Source organism: Portunus trituberculatus, chromosome 16, assembly GCF_017591435.1.
Source record: "Portunus trituberculatus isolate SZX2019 chromosome 16, ASM1759143v1, whole genome shotgun sequence".
Classification (NCBI taxonomy): domain Eukaryota; kingdom Metazoa; phylum Arthropoda; class Malacostraca; order Decapoda; family Portunidae; genus Portunus; species Portunus trituberculatus.
The window spans coordinates 3,485,231-3,511,644 of record NC_059270.1 but is presented as its reverse complement, the minus strand read 5'-3'; the positions used below and the strand labels follow the sequence as shown (position 1 = coordinate 3,511,644).

The window sequence follows — 26,414 nt, the reverse complement described above, 5'->3', positions numbered from 1 at the left end:
GTGGATGACCTGGTGCTGGGATGCAGGGTGCCTCTCTAAGTGTCCCTCCTTATGAGTCTGGACCACCCTAATATTGTCACAGTTCTGGATGTCTTTGAGAACAACGGATATTTCCAGCTGGTCATGGAAAAGCTTGGGTCTGGAATGGATCAGTTTGAATTCATCAACTGAAACCCAAAGCTTGATGAATTTTTAGCAGCACTTATCTTTTGACAGATCGTGGCGGCCCTCGCATGCGGGTGTTTTATTATATATAAATAAATAATTAAATATATATATATATATATATATATATATATATATATATATATATATATATATATATATATATATATATATAAAATCATAAGATGGTACAGCAGAAAACACTAAAGAATTTCTTTCAAAAAGGTACATTAGCTAGGTTTCAAAATTCTGTAATATTTTTTACATTTTTCAGTATTGTTTTGACAGTCTTGCAGTTTATAGGTGTGATACCACATGAAAGACATGCATATGTGGGTTTGATTAAATGGTGTAAGCATCCACAATCTTTCGTTCATGTTATATAATTATCTCTGATATCAACAATTCAGTTGTTATACAAGTGTTGCTACAAATCAGAAGAATCAAGATTTTCAATAAAAAACAAAATCACAAGTTTTTAAAATGCACATTTCAGTTGCTACAAATCAGAAATCAATATTTCCAATAAAAAAACAAAATCACAAGTTTTTAAAATGCACATTTCATACACACTGCTCAGTCAAACAACACTTCTCATGTGTTATGCATGTTATGACAGCAGAACACTGTACTGCCTGCAACTCTCATACACAAGACCATGATCCTCAATGAGTATTCACCTCACTTCAAAGCACAACTATTATTTCAAAGCAAGTGTCCATTGGTCTTGTACACATTGCTGAATACAAATAAATTTCAGCCTTTTACCACTTCAGCAAAAATTTTCATCCCAAGCAAGTAACAACCATTCCAAACTGTTATTCCTACAAATGTGTGTGCAGTAAACCTGCTCATTCACAGTATCACCAATAAACGAGAACAATAACATCATGTTGGCAATGCTCTCAAACCCCTCCAGAGGGTACACAACACAGCATATGTAAATTACACAGACCTAAAAATATATATATATATATGTATATATATATGCATGTATATATTTATGTATGTATGTGTGTGTGTATATATATATTTTATTGTATAACATATATTTGAAAAAAATATTACTGAAAATTAGACATCTGAATATTTCTTATCTTAAGACCTTGAGGGTGACTGATGACATGATGACAAGCATTATGACAAGTTGACAGATAATAACTGAACAGTGTATGAATACATGATGAGTAGTAGTGTTGGTGAACATGCCATCAGGACCAGAGCTAAGTTTTGTCTTTACAAATAAATACATATACTACATGTATACAGTTATGTTGAGAGTGGCCACACATGAGTGAAGCTGCCACAACAAACAGAGGTGAGCTTTAGTGCTGCACCTTCACAAGTGAATCATGCAAGATACGGCTATGGTAATATATTTACAAGTGTAGCTATGTCAACAACTCCTGAACATCACAATTTTCATTACAAAATGAGTGCATTCCAAGATTTGTCTCCATACAGCATACTTTCCTGTGAAATTATTAATATGTATTGCACCCATTAAATAACTATGTTTAATATTGCTGATTCTATTAGATGAGAGACAGACCATTTGTGGTTATGTGCCAAACCTGTTCATTTTATGAATTATCTCATATCCAGATGTATTGTGTATTTCATGTAGGGCAAAGTAGTAATAGCTAAGCTGTACTTTGTCTCCTTTTCATTGAGCAGGGTATTGTAGTGGGAGGGAATACATTCAACTTATGAGTCAGTTATTGGATTTTCAAGGCTCAGCTATTTGTCAAACTGTGGGAAAGCCACACTTCCATAACTCTAGTGGGACTGTGAAACATGACTTGTTTAAGTCTACTGGAAAGTCATTTTGGCACCGAGTCTCAGCACTAGACAATGAATTGTGACTGTGACTGTTTCATAATTACCTTTACCCAATTTTCATAAAATCAGTACATATATTTACATATTTAAGAAAGAAAGATGTTGGCATTATATATGCAATGGATTTTTAATAAATGGGTAAGGCTAAGTATGATAATGTCACAGGTCTTTGTCTTCTTCATCTAGTAACAAGATCATCTGGCTTAATCCAGACACAAACTGAGATCTAGAGATTTACATGCTAACTTCTAGGCTATCTAGGTAATGAAGTTAAGATGTTGATTATGGTGTTAACCAAATAGGACTCAAGGGGATAAAAATGAATTTCTAAAAATGTTAGGGTGAAAGATTTCCTTTCCAAAATGCAATATTTGATACTTAAGGTAATTATGTATCAGTTATTCAAGTGTTCAATACAGTTATGACAATTCAGTTCCTCATTAGTCTTGTACTTGTCCAGCAAACTTTTGAATAGTCAAGATGAAAAGTAGAGGGAATTATGTCCTGTTTGTGGAAGGAGGGCAGAAATCTGAGATATTTACATTAACAATACTGCCATCCTTCAACTTCACTTCAAATTACAAACATTATTACTTACATTCACCAAACGTTTCACGAGGAAAGGAGAGAAAGAAATCTAACAACAGTTTCACATTGTAGATAGCTTAAACTGATTCTGGAGCCAGAGATTGGAATGCACTTCATGTTAGTTAGATGCCTACATAACCATCATGAAGGACTACTGATACAGGAAAACTTGGAAGTACATTTTTGTGGTTCAGTAAAAAAGAATAGAAAAAAAAAAAATAAATAAATCAGTGATATTAATAGTTTGCAGTAAATCCCAGAGAATGGTATAAACTTTAGGTATATAATTAATCACTGCTATTCAGCTTTGATCAGTACCTCACTTCGAACAAAAGAAAGTAGGTTTGGAGATTTGGAAACCATTTTTTTTTATATACACCTTTAGAATGTAATATGGTATTGAAGTATTAGTTCCTTAATATAGAAGTTGGTGTGGTTGAGCAGAAGTAACACTGCCTTACTGTCCTTCACAAGTCTTTTTCTCATTTTTACCTGTTGGGAAAGAAGATAATGGTGATAATACACACAAAAACGTGTGTTTGATTAAGATGTGTTGCTTTACCATAGTTGAAGTCACCTTCCTTTCTAAAAGTAGGGAGAGATAACTTTCTATCCTCTTTCTTGAATGAAGTTCCATTGTCTTCTTCTTCTGCATTAAGCATTCTTGTACTATCCAACTCACATCATCTTAAGCTTAAACCAAATTAAGTTTTCATCATCTCTATATATCTATTATTTCTCTTCCCCACTGCTAACTGTATGAAGGGCCTCTGATTCCAGTAAAGAACATGCTTCTCATATATGCATTTCATTCACATGGCTTTATCAGTGGGAATAGAATCATACACTCCCCAAGTAATCTTAAAACTCACATTCTGCCTCAGTGTTGTTACCATCTTCTATTCTTATTTTCATGGTTACCAATTTCCATGAGTTGATAATTTTGTGCCTTTTCCTGTTGTGTCTGCTGCAGAATACGCTCAACTTTCTATATTGTTAATGGCATTTGAAAGTGATTCATTTTTGCTTGTAAACTCTGCAACAACTTTCTATAATTTGAAGATTTAAATCAGAATAATAAGATATTTCCAAACTAAATCAGTAAACAACTTCAGGATTCTTTCCTTGGAAAGGTGTTGGCTACTCAAGCACTGGTAAGCAGCAACCACATATGTGTCTGGTGCTCCAGAAGATGGCATGATCTTTTACATATTGGCATCACCTCAAAGATCCTGCCTGCACCACCATCAACAACAGCTGACCATCCAGGTTTACAAAAAAGAACAGCCTTTCTCATGGTAACCAATAAATAAGTTTTTTTTTTCTTTCTACCATACATGAAAATAAACATTTATAATTTGGCCACACTAGTAGTGATTTTCTTGGTTACCTGAAATATTGTGTAGACTAGCTCCCTTAGTTGTCCAGAATATTTCAGCTTACTAAGATGACTCACTACTGGTGTGGCAAGGATAATAATTATAAGTGTTTATTTTCATATATGATAAAAAGGGAAACCTACTTATTGGCCACTGTCCCTCATCAGCGTTGTGGCCACATTCCATGGGTTTTAAATTTGGGCCGTTTCTCAATCCAATGCACCAATTGTAAGGTTCTGATATTTCAGGACCAAAAGGATTGTGCACAGAGCAAGTCAATGCACTTAGTAACAATTCCTGAATAGGATTTCCATAAATGTGTCTGACCAATGAGTTGTGTGTGGTCACAGGTGGGCTACTTTTTTGAACAGCCCTCACATTTTTATGAACCAATGATTTGCCACAGCCCATCCCACACATGACTTTCCATTGTCATTCTACATCATGAAGCTCAATCACCTGACTACCACATGCACCTGATTGACTTGGCTTTCCTTGCCCTTATACCATGAAGCATGGTTTAGTATTGATGTCAAGCATTTCACATAGCTCACTACTCTAGGGGAGATGTTAGTTCAGCAGTGAGTAATGACCCTCTGTACCGAATTGATACATACGACATGTTTAAAGTGTAATGCATAATAGAAGTGCACAGTGCATACTGACCTCTGGGGCATGACTACGTAGGAGTCTTGGGAGGGGCTCGTAGGAAGGAGGGATCAACGGCTGCTACTTTAGCTGTGAGGAAGGCGTGCATGCAGAAGAGCAAGTTCTGGAGGTTGGTGGCACACTCCAGCTCCTGAAAAATATGTATTCTTACTCATCAAATTAGGACTTCAAAAATATAATAAAATCTCAAACTCGGCAAGTGAATGACACCAGCTACAACTCTCCATCTGTGAATAAAAAAAAAAAGATTGGTACCACATCTCTCAGTCAACATTTCTTTCCCATCAGATACCAAGAGAGATAAAGATAAGTCCATAAAAACTTCCTTCAGTATTAATGTAGCTACTATCTAGGAAGGTGTTAAAGTGTGTTTCTTTCACCACAATTCCAAACTGCTAAAGTGCCATTTGACATAAATACAAAGTGTGTAACTCATTAAATAGTAAGTAAAGGGAATGAGGTCATTACTAGAGCCTTTAAGGCCTAATTTTGCACATTCACATTATCTTCATTGGCAAATAGTATGGAAGAATTAATGTTTGCTTGCTTCACAAAGACAAGGAATTGTTATTCTTTGTAATTATGTAAATAAATAGATTAAACTTTAAAGAGTTCTTTTCATGCAGACGATCCTGTGTGAGGAGACCATTGCATTGAACTCCATGTGACATTTAAAGAATACAGAGATAAATCATCTATTGCATTAAATAGAAGATTTGACAATTTGCATGTTCTTATTGATGAGAATAAAACATTTCTCAACAGAATTTCATCATTGTTTGATTACAATTCAATAATAGTATACAAGTAATACTATATAGATAATGAAAGTGTTGAGTCTATTTTGCAGAGATAGTGACTTACCTACTCAAAATTTGTTTCCTCATTAATTTTTTGTTTTCACCACTTACCTTAGTCTCAATTTCTTTGCTTTCATTCTGGAAGTGAAGTTTGAGCTTGGTATTCGCATCATCAGAAGACCCCTTCAGCTGAGAGAACTTGTAACGCCAATGGTATTCTCGGGTTTCAGTGTCATAAAGGGCAAATCCCCCCGACCAGTCTAGGGTCAAGCCTGAAGACCTCCCGCCTTGTGTTACTGCAAAGGTCTTGCTCTGCAACAATTTGGAAAAATTTATTTGACACTGTATCACTTTGGGAGAATATATATATATATATATATATATATATATATATATATATATATATATATATATATATATATATATATATATATATATATATATATATATATATAGTGTGTGTATGAAATAGAAATAAGAGATATGAAACTTGAATATTTTAGCGAATATAAAGCTTCTTACCCCAAGTCTGGTGACTGCATTATAAACAGCTCGATGCCAGGCATTTTCAATCCTGAGCAGATCCTGGCGAGTCTCCACACTCAGGTAACGGGATTCTTGCATGGCTGTTTGCAACAGGAAGCAATGTTGCCTCTCATCCACATACTCAGACTCCTTTATCACCCTGAACATGGTCTGATGGACAGCCCACACTGATGCTCGCTCCACCCAGTCATGTGTGTTGAGCTATCAAGGTACAATAAAAGGTCATCTTTGCAAATATTTCTGTCCAGGTTGAGATCATAAACTCTGCACTCAAATTTAACAACTGAAAAATTTCACTGTACACAAAGTGAAGTTAATATATGCTTCTTGGCAAGAGGTAAAACAAAGAATGGATAAAAATTAAATACAGTGGCCATGGCTGGAATTATCACAACAACAGAGTATTAGCAACTCTGTTGCAGCAATCGTCAGGCATACCACAAGCTTTACACAGGAAGTTGTTCTGGCTCTCTCTTTCTCTTCTCTCATGCATGTTTTTTGAATACTTCAGTGGACCTGCATGCCTCAACTGGTTGTCCATGATGAAGACAAGAAATGTCACACTCTATGAAGAGGGTGTGTCTTTAGCTGAGGCACAGCAATGTCTACACATATTCAAAAACAGTGTACCCATGTGGGTAAAATGTGGTATGGGCAGAGATTAGGAATCAAATTTGAAGAGGAAATCAGGGTCAGGGAAGAAGCTTAAGATGTCCAGACATACTGATAATCTGCTGCAAAAAATCAGGATGGAAAGGCTTTCATCACTGCCAAGGAAATCAAGAAATGAGAACTGAGAATTGCTGAAAGACATGGCTATCCATACAATTCAAGAATTACTAAAGGACTTCCTTGAACTCCCAGCTTATCATGCAGAACAAAGACCAATGCTGGCTGCCCACATGAAGGTTAAAAGATTAGGATTTGGAAAGAAATACAAAGACTGGACTACTAAAGATTGAGAACGTGGTATATTCTATAAAAGCTGTTTTCCTGACATCAGGTCAGTTGGGCAGACAGTGCAGCAATCAAGGCTCCAACAGGTATGATCCAGAGTTAATGGTGAAGACTGTAAAGCATCCAGCCTACATCATGGTACTGGGAACTTTCAGCAGTTATAGTGGTCAGGGAGGATTGTATTTTCTCCCTAAAAGTACAACAAATATGAAGGTGACAATTACGATGAGTGTAAAGGGAGAACCCAATTTCATCCATGAGCACTGTACTAATATTACTATCCATGTCAGAGTAAGCCAAGCAAAATCAATGTATTTTCTGAGATTGAAAATTTCTGACCATTTTACTCAAGTCCATGACCTTAACTAATTGAAAAGACAAGTTATATGTTAGAAAAGTTGTTAAGATACAATACCAATAAAAAGGTGTTGTGAACAGTTTCAAGCAGGACAACTCACAGGAGGGGTGTCAAACATGTAGATGTCGGTTCCTTTCAGTGCAATAAACTTGGGCTTCCAGTTCTGCCATGGCAAGTTGTGATTGAGAACACCTTCACACACCCACCCCATGTACAACACATGTTCAGATGCTGGGAAACTTGAATTGTACAACTTCATCTGCAACACAAATTTTGGATAAACATGTGGTATACAACACTATACAAGGTTATACACATCATCACACCATCCCTCACCATTACAGAATGTTGATAAAAAAAAGATTCTTTATGTTTCTTGTCATTACTCGTAGTCAGCTTTTCATTTCCAGTGAGACTTGCATCAACTTTAAGCTCAATATTTGTTTAATTCCTGTTTATCTGTTTTCTTTTACTTTCTTTGCACAAGTTTTACTGAACTCCTGACTTCATTTCTGTATAAAATTTTTCCCTCCACACAAACTGAAGCAAGACACTTTAAGAAGGTAATATAGAGGAGGAAATGTTGTCAAAGTTTTGGCTGATCTGAGTCAAGTGTCTGGGATTTTGTTTTTGTCAGATCCAAAACTTTTGCTTGATACAAATATAGAATTGTACCTAATAGATTCACAATTTCCTTGTTTAATGCAAATATTTGAATAGATACAGATTCATTAGCTACTACATCCTATTGTGCATCTATCAATGAGAGTTGCTTTGGGATTTCCTCCTCAGATTACTCTTCTTGCAGTCATGCAGACTCTCCTTGCTACTATTGCTTTCTCTCATTCTCACATTCTTTCTTTCAATGCAACCACAACCTTCCTGTTATATCTATGATGGGATCAATGAATACAATTAATATTTTTCAACAAGTTCCTTACCATTACCAACATGTTTCTTTATACAAAAACTCATTACCTATATGACTATGCCAAATAGTACCACACTGTTCATATCCTCATGACCTCTTTATACTACAATAAAAGTCCAAAACTTTGGAAGGCAGCGGAACACGAGTTCTGAAGTTCTGAGTTCTAAAGTTTTAGCAATGTACTATTCTCAACAATCCTATCTCAAACGCTAGGACCATAAGGCTGAGACGTGAATAGTCAATATACAAGTAAATAATCCACCTGTTGGTGTCGTATGGGAGTGTGAATGGGTGTGAGTGAGAAGAAATTAGGAAAAAGATAAGACTCCTACTGATGTTTTGGTGAAGGAGGCTGTGGCTGGGGACAAATTTTTTTTTTTTTTTGCTTTTTCACTATATTCATATTTGTACATGCACAGGGAATCAAGGTAAATGCATTATTGTACTGCACAGGGAATCAAGGTAACTGCATTATTGTACAATCTATGTGTGAACACAGAATGGATGCGTAAATAAGAATAGGAGGGAAGAGATAAGCAAAATTTTGAAGCTGAAAAGTATATTTGTGGGAGGAGAGAGGGAGGAGGCAGATATGAGAGAAGACTGCTCTAGACTATCATATCTCAATACTATTATGATGATAGGTACAATACATGGGAGAAGTATGGGTGTACAAACTATCTATGGAAGTATGAGAAAGTGTAGCAGTAGGGTGTGTACAAATACAATCACAAACTCAAACTAACGCTACTGAACATACATCCACGTGGTGTTCCCTTATAGTGTTGTCATACTCTTTTATAAATACATTTTTTAATTAAAATAATTTTTCAGTAAATTCAGCATTAATTGATTAGCAAGAAACATTTTGAAGTTTTAGGCTTTGTGAAGTTTTGGATTTTGAACTTTCAGATTTTATTGTAATACACTATTAGAAACTTTAATTTCTACCTTTACAATATCAAAGCATCAAAACAGTGGTGACTCACCTGCAGGTTGGTGAGTCCAATAATGTTGTTGGTGATGTGCTTGATCCACTGAGAGAGCATTGCCGCATCTTGACAATGAACCACCCCAGTGCTGATGCCATTGATGCCACGCACCTCAAATGCTTGAGGTCGTAGCTTATCCGTCCCAAAGATGTACCGTGTGATGTATGCCATCATGAGGGGCACTGTAGTGTGGGGGACAAATTAAAATCTAGAAAAAAATTCGGTAATTTCATTTATACTGTGTAGTGATTCAAGCATTAATTCACTTAATTTTCAAGTTACTCTCCATCTAAATAGTTGTGTGTGAAAATAGATATCTACAATGGAGTCCTGTGAGTAGCATTTTCAATTAGCAATTTTAACTTTTGTAGGATAGGAATAGTTCTTAGATTCATAAGTAAGTAAGCCTTGCAAATACCAGTTTATCATGATAGTGTCTTAGGAGGGATGCCTTGCCCTTGTCATTCTCTATCTAGGTAGTGGCCATTGACCTGCTATCATCATTGTTCTACCCAAGGTGACACAGCACCTAAAAAAAACGTGTTTAATACAAAACCACACTATGTGTACTCCAAGCCTTACCATAATAAGTGGATATGTTCATTTGTTGTTACACTCTTTGTATGTTCAGTGGCAAGCATGTAGTAGTCATCACAAGTAGTAATACTTCAAAAAATATCACACACTTAAGCAGTGTTTGTTTATAGAGCCTTCATGATAAATGTGGTGACTTAACCCACCACACACTGGCTCACACGAATAGCCTACCAATTCTGTATGTAAGAACAATTTAATGTCGAAACTGTTAGCGAAGTAACATCACTCATGAACATATGTAGTGGCTATGAACCACTAGCACTCTGTCACACCAATGACATAACCATATCTTGTCAGACTGAAGTATCTTGGGATGTATGTACAAGTTGTACCGTACAGAGCTGGAATAGAGTGTTATATTTAACAAAATCAATATTCATCCCATGACTAGATATTATGCACACAGTGGTAACTTGGTGACTTGAACATTTGCCATATCTTCCACCAAAACAGTTAATGGCCTTGGCTGACAAATCAGAAGTTTATGAATCAAATCCCTTTCTAGACCAAACTTCATGGGTCCATTTTAATAATGACTAACAGAGGTGAATAGGAATTGGGTCACAAGAAAACAGGATTCCTGCATAACATATTAATTTTGCAGATATTTTCTTGGGTGTACTTCTTTGTACCTTGACATTAAAGGAAGGGACAAATCTGAAATGCTACATTTTTAAGGTGTCACCATACACATGTTGATGTATTTAACATGAAAACCAGCTTTACGTACCTGTGACAACATCCACCCACTGTTTCTCCACCTTGGGTCCATTGGGAGTGTTGTCTGTAGTGGAAGAAGAGGTGGAGGTGGCTGTGGCAGCAGTGGTGGAGGTAGTGGTGGAGATGTCGTTGGATATGACATCATTCACCCGGTTATTGACCTTATTTAGATTGTTTGTTGTGCTCCTGATAGAGGCAGTTGTGGTGGAATCCGTGGTAGAGCAGTCTGTCTGATCACTGTTTGAAAGCTTGTGGTTGGTGATCTTCCCAGTGGGTGTGGTGGGAGAGGTAGGGTTGGAGGGGGAGTGCCATCCGTCTTCTGGCCTTAGCTGGGCACTACTTCTTTCCGAGGTGGAGCTCACATTGTCTAAAATTGAATGTAAATAAGACAAATTGAAGTCTGAAAGTCAGCATAAGAAGACATTTATAGACTAAATGCTCATGTTACTCATCTCCAAAACACAGCTACCATGTCATAAAAGGCTGATGCAATAAATGACCAGTAGAGACAGTGTGCAAGTTGTGAGTGCATGCTGTAGAAAGCTGAGTTGAAGTGTACTGTGTAACTGCTTGGCACCACGTGTCTTGAATCCTTCCTCTTGAGAGATTTCAAGTCATAGGAAGATGAAAATAAAGAAGTAGGTAGCGAGTTCCAGAGCTTACCAGAGAAAGAGAAGAATGATTGCATTAAAGAGGTGATTAGAATAGGGTTGAGAGAGAAAAGAAAGTCTTGTGTAGTGTGGCCATGGAAGAAGTGGAGGCAATATGAAAAATATCCAAGAAAGAAAAAAATGTAGAGGTTAACAATGAAAGACAAGGCTGATTTGCATTATTGTCCGTGTGTAAAAAAAAAAAAAAAAAAAAAAAAAGGACTAGAATGAACCAACACAGGTGAGAGAGGAGGGCTTACCGTCAGTCTTGTTGAGGAAGGGCGTGGCTGCCTTGTAGTGTCTGACGGTTAGGATGATCTCGTCCCCAGCCTGCCTCAGCTCACCCACTGCCTCATCGTGTGTGCACCGTAGCAAGGACCGGTTGTTGACTAGAATAGGTCAGAAAGGAAACACTTCAGATACACACAGCACATACTTCAGTCAGTTATGGCAGACGATGTGGCTCATAACCTTCATACAACAAGATGGATGAACGATTAACATTACCATTACTTCTCTACTAGTCACCCTTGCATAATACAAAATAAAATAACCACCATCACTGAACAAATTTCATAAAGTATCAACAGTAGCCTACACGTGTGAATGGTACAGAAATGTAAAGCATATGTGTGTGCGTATGTAGCTGATCGTGTGTGTGTGTGTGTGTGTATTTACCTAATTGTATTTACCTAATTGTAACATACGGGAAAAGAGCTATGCTCGTGTTGTCCCGTCTCCATATCTATTAATGTCCAGCTTTTTCTTAAAATCATGAATATTCCTTGCGTTGACCACTTCCACGTCTAAACTATTCCATGCTTCCACCCTTCTATGAGGGAAGCTATATTTTTCACATCTCTCCTATAAGTGGCCATTTTAGTTTTTTCCCATGCCCTCTCGACATTCTTCCATTCCACATACACAGATCTTCCCTATCCATTTTTCCATGCCAATCATCACTCTGTATATTGCTATCAGGTCTCCCTTTCTTCTGTTTTCCAGGGTTGGAAGTTGCATTCTTTTCAGTCTGTCTTCATAAGTCAAATCTCTTAAGTCAGGCACCATTTTCGTTGCAGCCCTCTGTACTTTCTCTAGTTTCCTTATGTGTTTCTTTAAGTTCGAGCCCACTGTATTGTTGCATATTCAAGCCTCGGTCTTATCATTGCAGTAATTATTTTCTTCATCATTTCTTCATCTAGATATACGAACGCCACTCTTATGTTCCTCAATAAGTTCAATACTTCTCCAATTATTTTGTTTATATGTCTCTCTGGCGATAGGTCATTGGTAATTGTCACCCCAAGGTCTTTTTCTTCATGACTGGTTTTATGTCTTCATTTCCTATCTTGTACATACTCCTGATTCTTCTTTCACTCTTGCCAAACTCTATTTTCTTGCATTTTGTCGTGTTGAACTCCATTTGCCATGTACAGCTCCATTTCCATATTCTGTCCAAGTCTTCCTGGAGTAGTTCGCAATCTTTGTCACATCTCACTTTTCGTAACAATTTTGCATCGCCTGCAAATAGGCTCACATAACTGGACACCCCATCCACCATGTCATTTATGTAGACTGCGAACATTACTGGTGCCAACACTGATCCCTGTGGAACTCCACTCTCCACCAATCCCCATTCTGATGGTCTGTCCTTAATTATTGTTCTCATTTCTCTTCCTACCAAAAAGTCTTCCATCCATTTTAGTAAACTGCCATGCACTCCTCCTACCATTTCAAGTTTCCAGATCAGTCTCTGGTGTGGTACCTTATCAAAGGCCTTTTTTAAATCCAGATATATTCCATCAGCCCAACCATCTCTTTCCTGTATTACATCTATCACCCTCGAATAGTAACATATCAGGTTTGTCGTGCATGAAAGTGTGTGTGTGTGTGTGTGTGTGTTAACACCTGTTGTCTTCGGGAAATTAAATGAAGTCACTTCAAGTCACTGCCACGTACAAGCAAGACAATGTACACGTTTTTTTTTTTTTTTTTTTGCCATTACCCTGGCATGAGTATTAGGCCACTTTTGCTATTTTTTTTTTAAACTTTTTTTTATTTCAGTTTTGTTATTTATATATACAATTTTATTTACTTAATGTAGTTTTTTTTTATTATATATATATATATATATATATATATATATATATATATATATATATATATATATATATATATATTATATTTTTTTAATTTAATTTTTTATTTTTATTATCTTAACAAAAAAATAACATTGTACACACTCAGAATTCCATACACGCTTCATTCACACAGGGACCCTACTCCTAACTCAAAACTATTGTCCTTTGTCAGGGCATGGGGAGGAGAGGATAAATCACAATCACACAGGGTGGCTACGTAGCATCACTACGTATTGCATATATACATGAAGGAAAACATTCACATTAGATCACGCAAAATTGGAATCATACATACACTTTCATACTTTTATTTACATACATATATTTCATATATTTACAAAGAAGAAATAACATAATATATACACATAAATCACAACTCTCTGATTAAATTGGTCAGTCAGGTAAATCATCAGTCTATCGACCACATCCGGGTGTTCATCACCCAGGAGGGTGGTTTGCGTTAGCGGGAGGCCGCGACCCCGGCAATACGCCGCCTCTCCTCACGATAACGCACACAGTGAAGCAGGATGTGCTCGACAGAGAGGTGACATTACAGCTGGAACACTGTGGTGGGAAGGCGTTGGCTATGTAGGGGAGCATGTGGGTGGGGAGGGTGCAGCCCATCCTGAGGCGTGCGAGGACCACCTCCTCCCGCCTTGTGGGGCGATTGGAGGAGGCCCACTCGCCCAAAATGGGTTTGGTGGTGTGGAGGTGGAGGTTGTCCCAGTGACTCTGCCACAGGAGTTTTGCTGATGATTTAACAACTGAGAGACATGACTGCAGATCCCGACGGAGGTTCCACGCTCCCTCGAGCTCTGCAGCAGACCGAGCTACCATGTCAGCCTGTTCATTCCCGCGTATACTGGAATGTCCAGGCACCCAAATCAGTGAGAAGGATTTACGACATGAATTTAACTTATTAATGATGTTGCCCTGGATTTCATTTGTATCCGTGCGGCCGGACTCTATTGCCTGAAGGGCTGACATAGAGTCCGAAAAAATGGTAATTGAATTATGGAGTGAATTTAAAGCATAATCTATGGCTTTGTCAATAGCATCACCCCATCACTCGAGCACCTGGATGATGTGGTTCCAGTTCACTGAGAGAAAAAAAGAAGCTTCGGGTGAGACAGTGCATGAGACAGACAGACTCGGTAAAGTAAAGGTTGGTGGAGACTGGAGATTACTCAGTTTGATGGGTCTCGATTCTTATAATGAACAAAGCCGACGCATAATCGAGGAGGGAAGTACCTTTCTAAGTAAGACGCTTTAACAAGTTTATGTAAGGTGCAGTAGGCTACCCCACCTAAATTGTCGCGATAAGATAGGTATCACTTATGCACACGTAGCTACATGTACAGTATTACTATGAAGGGGGGGTGGGGGTCTAGAGAGATGAAGCAGTGGGAAGCAGATGGCAATGCTGCTGGAGAGTTGTGAAGATGTGTCAACTCTAATGTTAAAGTTGAAGCTCGTTGGTTTTAGTTCCGGTATCCATCACATCTGCAGCTGTACGTGAAGAATGCGCACAATGCGGACGTGAGGGAGGCGCTGTCCCGGGCCTTGGGGATGGAGGCCTTCAAAAGTGAATACTTATGTTCACTGTTTATTACTCCTTACTATTATCTGCAGTCTGAGGAGCCAGCCTAAGTGTTGTGAATGACCTACATAGCCAAATACTTCCAACGGTTTCTGGTTTGAGGTCTAACGCACTATCATGGTCTCATTTCACGAGCCACGTTGGACACGCGCCTTCACTCTTCATTGGGAAAGAAAGTATCACACCGAGAAGATTATTTAAGCAACAACGGACTGATTTTAGTTGCTACAGGTGAATAACTTAACAATTGCAAATAACATCTCTTGCCACGTATGAGAGAGAGAGAGAGAGAGAGAGAGAGAGAGAGAGAGAGAGAGAGAGAGAGAGAGAGAGAGAGAGAGAGAGAGAGAGATGAATAAGTTTATCTATATATTTCCCTCACTTCTATTTCCATCAGCAAACTCAACGCATCAAACACCACGAATCAGTCACCACACACTTCGTACAGTACCCTCACCACGACACCACACAACACCATGCCCATCCTCGCAATTACCCAGACTCTGGTGTACATTCACTGCTCCACTCTGTAAAACACTTTCATAATTTCTGCACGAAAAAAGTGGTAAATTATCCTGTAGGGAACCCAAGACCCTAAGTTCTTACAAGTGCTCATATTGGCTACTTAGCGAGCTGCTCCGGCCCCGCCCTTGTCTTATGGCATGCGCCTTTAATGTGGTATATCGAGGCCACCCCAGATTTGAAAACCACTCCAGTATCATAAATGTGAACGCGATTACCCATTACCTCTTCTCTTAATTAATAACTTGTAATCTCAAAATTAACTTATGGAAAAAAATCATATTACTTTCAAATTAACTTATGGAGAAGAAATCACATTATTCATAATAGCGTTGGTACAATGACGGGAGTAGCCGACGCATTCCATGTTATAATCTCGGTACTACTCTATATTCGCTTTTTTATACGTGATATGCAAATAAATGAATAAATAAATATATGGAGAGAAAAAAAAAAAAATAGGGCAAATAAATCAACACAGGAACACGAATGACAAACTATGACAGCTCAGTGTAAATGTATCTTAAAAGATGAACGGTTCCTTCCACCTTGTGTTTACTGTCTTTCATCCCAATACAAAATGAATCAATGAATAAAGAAATAAACAATGAGACAAGGAAACGCGACCGTCCTTTCCATGCAAATAGAAAAAAAAGCTATTTCTCACTCTCTCTCTCTCTCTCTCTCTCTCTCTCTCTCTCTCTCTCTCTCTCAGCTGCGGTCAATCCTCCCTGCAAACACTGGTCCAAAAACGGTAACTTTGGGATTAATAACACAAAGCAGGCTGCGCGTGAGTTTTTTTTCTTTCTTTCTTTTTAAGAGCTTGCAAACTTTTATTTTCTATTTTTTTTTTTTACATGAAGGGGAGTCTGTTTTTCCTCTCTCCCTACGTAGCCTTCTGAACGACAAATCTGCTTCCTGACGACTAAGCCTTGCCATATATTCAGTCCAGAGAAGAGACAAGACTTCTGTACACAACCAAGTTTTTAGTACGGATAAAAATGGATGAGGATGATAAGAGCCTTCACTTAAGTTGACGTGGTAGAAGTACAGATATTCGTGTGAAATTTTAGTGAATGATACTCTTAGAATGTTCAATGTAGGAGAGGAAATCATAGCGATGTTATGAAAAGCAATATTTTTAGATGATTACGAAAAAAAAAAGAAACTTGATCCTATTTTTGTAACACTGAAAATATTATGGTAAAGAGTTAATAGTATAATCGATAATATAACTGAAGAGATTAACACGTGTAATGTAGTGTAGTCAATTTGAAAAGCAGCAATATCGACAAGATTCAAAGAGATGAGGAGGACGTGCAATATACAGAAGAAAAAGAGATTTGAATAAGTAACATGATAACTGAAAGACCTCGCGAAAAAAAAGAAAAGAAAAAAAAAGCTGAGAAAAATTAATTAAGCTTAGATGAAGAAAACGAAAAAAAAAAAAAAATAAAAACGCTTTGCTCTCTCACCATCACTGCTTTCCAAAGGCTCCAGTTGAAGATACTCGTGTTTTTAAGAGTATTTTTTTATGGTTCTGGTTATAGATGAGCAAGATTTCTAGTTTATTAACATGAGAAACTGTCTTGAAAACGCGGCTAGCTGTCTTTGTGGCCTTGGAAAAATTGCCATAATGAGAAGCGAAGGCGTTTTTTAATACTGCCGGTAAATGTGAAGTAAAACAATTTCGTTGATAAATATTCAACCAACAAACAAGCATGGCTGACCACGGGGGGAGGCGGTCCATAATACACTAATACAATAAGCCGTCTCACCTAGCAGAGTCAGCAAAAGCAGCAGCACAAAACACCACAAAATAAGCCACGTAACAAGCCACTGACAGACTAATCCATCATCCTAATTACTTTCTATTAGCTGGTAATTTGATCAGTACTGTATGTCTGACCTAAAAACGGGAGAGAGAGAGAGAGAGAGAGAGAGAGAGAGAGAGAGAGAGAGAGAGAGAGAGAGAGAGAGAGAGAGAGAGAGAGAGAGAGAGAGAGAGAGTCGCTTAGTTTCCAGTAAAGCTCGAAAGCCTCCATCAGCCACATTTGGATAAACGGACTGGAAAATCAGAATCTCGCCACTCAACCCTCCACGTAAAACACACACACACACACACACACACACACACACACACACACACACACACACACACACACACACACACACACACACACATTCGAAGCACAAGATCGCAGAGTAAAAAAAATGAGGAAGGGAAGATGTCTGAGAGATGTTGAAAAATATAGTTCCCCGCAAAGATGTGTTGAGACTTGGAACAGTTTGAGTGAAGAAGTGGTGTCAGCAACGAATGTGCATAGTTTTAAAGAAAAATTGCATAAGTGTAGATATGGAGACGGGGCCACACGAGCGTTAAGCCCAGGCCCTGTAAAACTACAACTAGGTAAACACACACACACACACACACACACACACACACACACACACACACACACACACACACACCATGAGACAAACTTCACCTGTTTTGATCCTCAGGTGATGTAAACTGGTGTCAGAACTTTACTATACCACACCAAGTTCTTTTTTTCCTTTTTTTTTTTTTTGTGTTGGTGGTGGACGTGTTGGCATTGTCAGTGGTGGTGGAGGCAGCGGCAATGGTGCGTGGTCATGGTGATAGTGGCAATGATGGTCACTGGCACACCACTGATATGATGCCAGCGGTGTTACTAAGGCCTGTAGTCTGAATTCTGAAACGCTTTGCTCTCTTACCATCACTGCTTCCCAAAGGCTGCAGTTGAAGATACTCGTTTTTTTAACCCCTTTTTTTTACTGAGACGCATTTTTGCCATGAGTTTTAGGTGCCATTAGACCATTTTATTAACATTAGGAAGGGTCTATGAGGTCAGAATATTAAAGGCCACAGTCTTCACTAATCTAATCCCTTACATAAGTTTCCGAAGCTGTGCAAACTCGCCAAATGGAAAGCAGCATGAATATGGTAACGCATCCTGGTACTGAAGGGATTAAGAGAATTTTTATGGTTCTGGTGACAGATTGGCAAGATTTCTAGTTTATCAAAAGGAGAAACTGTCTTTGAAAACACGACTAGTTGTTTCTGTGGCTTTGGAAAATTGTAGTGAGCGGGGAAGGCGTTTTTAAATATGCCTGATTTTTAGTTTCATTATCAAAGGACAAGGCTGAGGTGCCACTGCAATCTAATTAATAAGCATTGAGTATTACCATCACAACAGAGGAATAGCTAAGAAGTCTTCAAAGTCTCTAGGGAAGGGCGCGGATGTATGGGGATGGCGTGAAGCTGACACGGGAAGGTTTATGTTTGTTGGCTGCGGAAAACCCGGTGGAGATACACAAGCTAACGTTCTGCAGGAGATTCCAAGCACGTGACTTCCTTTTTAGTGTCAGGGGTTTTGAGCGCATTAGTATAAAGAACAGCTTATTTAAAACCGTCTCCTGCAATGCCACGCGACTCGCTGTGAGATCTAATTACGTAGCTGTCAGAGATGAGAGAGAGAGAGAGAGAGAGAGAGAGAGAGAGAGAGAGAGAGAGAGAGAGAGAGAGAGAGAGAGAGAGAAGAGAAGAGAAGAGAAGAGAAGAGAAGAAGAAGATCAACAACAGCAACAACAACAACAACAACAACAACAACAACAAGAGAGAGAGAGAGAGAGAGAGAGAGAGAGAGAGAGAGAGAGAGAGAGAGAGAGAGAGAGAGAGAGAGAGAGAGAGAGAGAGAGAGAGAGAGAGAAATCAACTACATTTTATCTATATATATCCCTCATTTCTATTTCTATCAGTAATCTCAACACCTCGAACACCACCACGAATCAGTCACCACACATTCCGTACTCTACCCTCACCAAAACACACCCACTCCACTGCACCACTCAACACCATGCCCATCCTCACAATTACCCCCGACTTTGGTGTACATTCACTGCCCTTGTCTGTCATTCCACTTCAACCTCTCGTTTCTCCCAATCACAGTTTTTCGCAGCAGCCTCAAGAGATGAAAGGCTCCACTCTACCGGGATGGACGAGGATTGATGCATTGATCTGTTTAAGTCCTTGCATAAAGTCATACTACGGAGTTAATGACGCGAAGGGAGTAAGAAACGCGGGCACACACACACACACACACACACACACACACACACACACACACACACACCGCGTAGTGTAGTGGTTAGCAAACAAGAAAAAGTTAAGAGTATTTGTATATGTTAACAGCAATAATATGTGGTGAAATTATTGTGTATTCATTCGCAAAGGTGAAGAATACACACACACACACACACACACACACACACACACACACACACACACACACACACACACACACACACACCGGTAGCTCAGTGGTTAGAGCGCTGGCTTCACAAGCCAGATGACCGGGGTTCGATTCCCCAGCCGGGTGGAGATATTTGGGTCTGTCTCCTTTCACGTGTAGCCCCTGTTCACCTAGCAGTGAGTAGATACGGGATGTAAATCGAGGAGTTGTGACCTTGTTGTCCCGGTGTGTGGTGTGTGCCTGGTCTCAGACCTATCCCAAGATCGGAAATAATGAGCTCTGAGCTCGTTCCGTAGGATAACGTCTGGCTGTCTCGTCATAGACTGCAGCAGATCAAACACACACACACACACACACACACACACACACACACACACACACACACACACAATACCGCCATGAACACGGGTGGAAGATACGAATAAAGATCATATTCATAAAAGCTTTGTTCCCCCTTTAATTAATCACACTGATGAGCAAACCACCATATTAGATGAAGAGATAAGGATTAGTAAGCCAGGCCCCAAAGACACCATGCATGCAGTACTGCCACTCTCCATTCTCCAGCCACCACTCACCCTTCAGAATAGCGTCACCCACGAAGAGCTTCCCTGTGAGATCCGCCGCCTGGTCCTTGAAGATGCGAGAGATGAGAATTGGAAGCTTGTGTTCAGCGCCTCCCTTGATGCTCAGCCCAAGTCCCGACGACCGCTGCCGGATCACCTTCACCCGCCGGATCTGAGGATGCAAAGCAGCTTGAAGTGTGGATCAACTCAAGGAAGAAAGGAAGGGAAGGAGGAAGGAAGGAAGGAAGGAAGGAAGGAAGATGCAGAAAGGCTTGGAAAAGGAAACACGACATGAGAGAAACAAGTCAGAATATGAAGCTATAACTGTAAAAGTAATGGAATACCAGGAGGGAGAGAAAATTTAATTAATAGCTGAAGGTGAGTTGATTGCCTGAAGGAAGACCACCTCCTCTCTCTCTCACCAAGCTCCCCAGACAGGAAATATTCCAAGATTAAATTAATTAAGAGTCAAGTGAGCTCAAGCATCTCGTGGCTGTGTTGCTTTAGTTTGAGTGAACTCTGCACCGCTGCCGGTAATAACGCTCCGGCAGAAACTTGGCGCATCACAATGGTCTTTTCGTCACTGGCGGCATGAATGGCATAATTGGCGGCATCATTGTGTCCAAGGCGGGATGAATGCATTGCTCGTGACAAGATGACAGACAACGTTCAGTTTTCTACAACTTAACGTGGCTTTTGCATTATGAGCGCCTTCATTACTATGACGTATTTCCATATTCACTCTGCTTACCGTTTGTTTAAATTTTGTACAGCTTCAGAAAGTAACGTGGGGATTAAAATAGTGAAGACTCTGGCCATTAATCTTTTGACTTCCATAGACCCTTCCAAAATGCAAATAAAATCATCTTATCACACACAAAAATCAAGGTAAAATGCATCTTAGTACTGAAATGGTTAAGAAATAGGACTAATTCGAATCTACATAAGCATCATGATATCTCAGTGAATATATAGGAAGAGCTGCATGGTTAATAAAAGAGAAAGAAGTGACGGGATGTTTTCAGTATCGTTCCAATTTACGTAGTTGGCGTGGGTTATATCCACAGAATATGGCCATAACACGCAGCCAGCAATTGTGCCACTTCAAACGACAGACGCTGAGTGATTGATTCGCTGAAGCACCGCTGTCGACCGTCTTCCGGGACTCTCTCTCTCTCTCTCCTCTCGGGACTCACCGCGCCATTCCTGCCCGACTGATAACACGGAGGGCATATCATTCCTTCTATTAATGATTTCCGGCTCCTTTTAATTTTTTTTTTTTGTGAGAGAGAGAGAGAGAGAGAGAGAGAGAGAGAGAGAGAGAGAGAGAGAGAGAGAGAGAGGAACATTGAAGAAACAACTAAAGGATATCAAATATTCATAGAAAGCTAAATGGTTGAGAAAACACCAGCAGGGGTAGAGAAAGTCATCAGCAGAGAATATTTGAACCTTGCCCAGCGGTGAAGAGACCCCAAGCCTTCCCAAACACTTCGCAACTGAAGCAAAACAGAGAAAATGAAATACTCCTTCATCTTGTATGGCTGCAGCACGTGTCCTCTGCAGCACGTGTCCTCTCCTTCATTATACAGACAGGCACCAGTATTCTCTTCAATCACCACACCATCCACTTTTCTCACCCATTTCTCATTACTTAGCTGCCCTCTTTCACCCACTTCCCATGCGAAATACTTCCTCGTCTTGTTTAGCTGCAGCACGTGTCCTCTCCAGTATACAGACAGCCACCAGTACTCTCTTTATCACTCCACCATCCACTTCTCATTACGCAGCTTCCCCCTTCAACCCACTCCCAAATGCTCCACCGTACTCCTCCCTCACATCTCTCTTCACCACTGCAGACATCCCCACCTCACTATACCAAGCGCCTCTGTCTCAATAAACTAAACTTCCTTGCCACCTCCACACCACACCTCACCTCTCCACTCAGCCCCTCCCTCACTGCATCGCCATCCTCACCTTCTCAAGCCACTGCGTTCGTTCCTTCCGCTTCGCTTCTTCAGGTTAATTCAGGTTAATTCATCTTTGCTTACCACACACCTCGGGTTGATTAATGGCGAATAAATGTTTGTAAAGCTAATTAATATCCAAGCCAACCCACAGGCCGGAGGATTTTTCATTATAAAAAGGAGAAGGAAAAAACTTGAACAGAAACATCAACGATTAATATTGCAGTTTGAATTCGATGTCATCTCTGCTCAGTAGGATCAATTAAGTAGCCAGGGATCAGGTCCTCACTCCAGAAGGCAGCGCACAATTTTCTCAACATTTCAGTCTGCTGCAGATGTTGGTAAGCACTGAACTCTGATTGATAGTGACAATGTGACACTGTTCGCTTTGAATAACCTGAGAAGTTACTAACAATTACAGAGCAAATAAACTTATTAAAAACATTCAAAAGTTCGGGTGACTTGACCGTTTTCTTTATTGCATGTAATGTTTGCCGAAATTATATTCTTAAAATTCGACAAAACCAGTTAATTAAGACTGTGAAGAAACCATCAATGTTAAAGACTGATATATCTATAAAGGACGCCGGGGAGAGATTAAGCAGCAGTGATATGAATGCCACTCAACCTCGCTTAGAGCCACACACCTTCATCCACTCACACAGGTAAGCCCCGCCATGAAAGGAAGGTCATATATCTTTACTGGAGTTACTCGTGCTGGTAATGTGCACACACTTAGAGTTTTGTTACTGCACTATTAATTCCTTTAGTACTGGGGGACATTTTTATCTTGAGATTTGTGTAGGATTAGACCATTTTATTGACATTAGGAAGGGTTTATGGAAGTCAGAAAATTAATGGCCACAGTCATCGCTATTTTAATCCCCACGTAAATTACTGAAGCTATCTAAGGTCACCAAATAGTAACTAGAATGAATAAGGAAACACGTCATGGTACTGAAGGGGGTTAAAAGCAGTAAGTAACGAAGTATCTACACCAGCTCAGCATGAGCCTCTCCCTTCCCCAGGCTTACTTCGGCTTTTCAGTAAAGAGTAAACCTTTCCTCTTCCATCAACAATTTCCAAGTAACAACCGTTCTTATAAGTCTATGAATAAAGCCTAGATTTCTTTAAAGTAGGTTTATGTCCAGGAACTGGTAAATTATCTGATTACAAAGAAATAAAAACACTAACGAACAAACACTATTTTCATTTTCATATCCTCTACCTGTACGGCAGACACAATATATTTGCTTAGCTCATTGTATTCACCCTTAGTCTCATGTCTCGTGACCATGCAGGCTTATTTTCGTATTCATGCAAAATACTTCCTCTTAGTTCACGCAGGGCTTAGATGTCGGTGCATTATTCCATATTTCCATTATTCATGTGTAGATCAAGCAAATAATATACTGGTCCATTTAGTGTATAACTTAGTATTAACCACCAAGGTGTAGCGGCGATGCACGAGTCACGGACAGGACAGCTGTTGTTTGCTTATGGACACATCGGAGGCTTGTGTTGGAAGCATGACCACTTAAAGGCGAGCAGCTGACACTCACCCAACTCAGCTGGTGTTCAGAAGCAAAGGCGTAGCGAGACACACTTCTTGGTTTTCTTTCACTGAGGTGTGTGTACAGTGGTGCGACAGAGGGTGAAATGAACAGCACTGGTTTTCCCACCCACTAAACAAGCACTGTCAGACAATCATCATGTACACATTCCAACCTCACAAAGACATTATAACAGTGAAACATTTAACCACATTCGACACGCTGGCTCACTCGTTCACGCGTTGATACATAACACTCATTCACTCAAACACCACAGCTATCTATTTGCCAACACTGATAGATGAAGAAGACTACAAGCAAGACTATAAGGCAACGGTGATAACTAGGAAGCTAAAAGGGATGTCTTCCAATAATTGTGATGGATGGGCCACAATACAGCATGCATCAGCCACCACCTATTACTATACTGTCTTCTGGTCCGTAATAGAGCACTGTCTTAATGGACCTTAGCTACATTTATTACATATTTTCTTTATGACGTATATTAAAAAGGCCAATAAATGTATCAGTGTAAAAAATGTATCAGTGTAGAATAATTAATTTCCCACGACACCTACAGCAACGTCCATCACATTCCAAGACTCTGCAGACAGTAAGAGAAGCTCATGAAAGCACCGCCGTTCATGATTTACATCTCAAACTTGCACATCCGTCCAGCGCCGCCTCCATCACTACCCTCATACCTGCGCTCCATTAACGGCCCTAACTAAGAGTATTCCGACCAGGGAGGAGGAAACTTCAGGAAAGACAGAAATTAGTGAGGAAGTTAACAACGTCAGTCAAGCCTCATAAGACTTGCAACACTCGCCAGGCTCAGCAGTTCCTTCAGAGCAGTACTTGCTCTCTCTCTCTCTCTCTCTCTGGTAATGATGATAATAATGAAACAAAAAGAAATTTCCTCGATGTAATATCTTGTTTAGCGAGCCCCGTCTAAATGGTATGAGTGTGACGCTGGGTATACAGTGGCAGTAGTGGCGGTGGCGGTGGCGGCAGGACGGAGGCGGCGGGAGTACTGAAGCTCATGTGCGAAAAAATGTTTGCACTTTCCCGAGGCTGCGACAATTATTCCTTGGATACGATCAACTCCGAATTCGTGACAGCCAGACGCGCGCAGTAACAGCACGGCTAATGCTTATGCAAATACCGCCAAAAGGACTCAAAGCAAAAACATACCGGTGAATTTTAAAGCAGATTTACAAAAATATATGCAGTTTGGTTTGGAATAATTCGCGCGTCATTGTTTGAGTTATCTAAATGAAAACAAGACAAGTCAACATTCCAGCAGCAGTGAGCATTCCCCTAAATCCAAGCGCCATTTATGATTTACGAATGTACAGAAAAGTTACGGTGACGGGGAAAAGTTACGATCAAGGAGGGGGAGGGAAATTTTAGTGCTGGGATAGGTTGCTAGCTGGTCGCCTCGTGCCGCTACACCCGTGCAAACAAGCAGGGCCTCCTTCCTCTCTCTCCACTCTGCGTCAGTTCGTGTTCATTTTATTTGAAGGACTTTTGTTGATCTTAGTGAAGGCAAAACGCGTCATCATTCCCAGCCTACACACGCACACACACACACACACACACACACACACACACACACACACACACACACACACACACACACACACACAAACATCACTTTAGCAAATAGAAGCCTAGAATAAAAACAGAAGAAAAGAAATGGACGAAGAGAAAAGATGATGGAACAAGAATCTGAGAGAAGAAGAGTGACGCAAGAAACACACACACACACACACACACACACACACACACACACACACACACACACAGGTCACGAGGTCAGAGGTCATGTATGAGGTAAGGAGTAATTCCCCTTAGGTTGCCATGACAACGGTGAGGGCGTGATGGAGACCCTAGGGCGTGAAGCGTGAAGCGGCGGGCAGGCAGCGTGAATGTGGCGGCGGGGAGGGGAGGGAGGGATGAAGACAGGGACGGAGGGAGTAAAGGGGAGGGAAGGAGGGAGGAAGTATGTAGTGAGAGGGATTAATTAATGATTATCGTGAAAAGCAGAGGGAAGGAAAATTAGCGAGAGAGAGAGAGAGAGAGAGAGAGAGAGAGAGAGAGAGAGAGAGAGAGAGAGAAAGGAATGAGGGCACGTACATAATAGGAAGTGACAGTTATGCTCTCTCTCTCTCTCTCTCTCTCTCTCTCTCTCCAGCACGCACTCATTCCCAGCCTCCAATCAGTCCAGGATCGACTCACATTACCACCTGCTTTATTCACTTCCCCCCACCTGTCCCTTCCCTTCTCAAATACTTCCATCTAACTTCTATTTCCTCTATTTCCCACTACCATACTTCCATACTTCATTGCATCAGACTCTTTATTGACTACTCTAATGAATCCACCCCAGTCCCGGTCAGCTGTCCCTCTCCTCTCTTCCATCTACCTTCTATTTCCCTTATTTTATCTATTTCCTAGTAGATACTTCCATACTTCATTGACTAGTCCACTAATGTACCCACTCCAGCCCCGGTACCCCACCCAAGTCACGGCCGGCTGCCCCTCTCCTCTCTTCTCTCTTCCGTCATGAGGTACCTGCTGCGTTGCGTTTTGGG

At 40.0% G+C, this 26,414-nt stretch overlaps 1 protein-coding gene across 3 annotated transcripts in view; it reads right to left on the bottom strand.

The window, feature by feature from the left end:
• Nucleotides 1-532: 532 nt before the first annotated feature.
• The window catches only part of LOC123504483 (gamma-2-syntrophin-like), a 378,342-nt gene continuing 352,460 nt past the window's right edge, over nt 533-26,414 (bottom strand). For all 3 annotated transcript variants that reach the window (XM_045255017.1, XM_045255019.1, XM_045255018.1), the window contains 9 exons: nt 20,313-20,472; nt 11,455-11,583; nt 10,555-10,911; nt 9,225-9,409; nt 7,405-7,563; nt 5,966-6,190; nt 5,555-5,755; nt 4,641-4,773; nt 533-3,087 (listed from right to left, as the gene is read on the bottom strand). In XM_045255017.1, the coding sequence (XP_045110952.1) occupies nt 4,654-4,773; nt 5,555-5,755; nt 5,966-6,190; nt 7,405-7,563; nt 9,225-9,409; nt 10,555-10,911; nt 11,455-11,583; nt 20,313-20,472 (1,536 nt within the window). In that variant the 3' untranslated portion in view covers nt 533-3,087; nt 4,641-4,653. The remainder of the gene's footprint in view (nt 3,088-4,640; nt 4,774-5,554; nt 5,756-5,965; nt 6,191-7,404; nt 7,564-9,224; nt 9,410-10,554; nt 10,912-11,454; nt 11,584-20,312; nt 20,473-26,414) is intronic.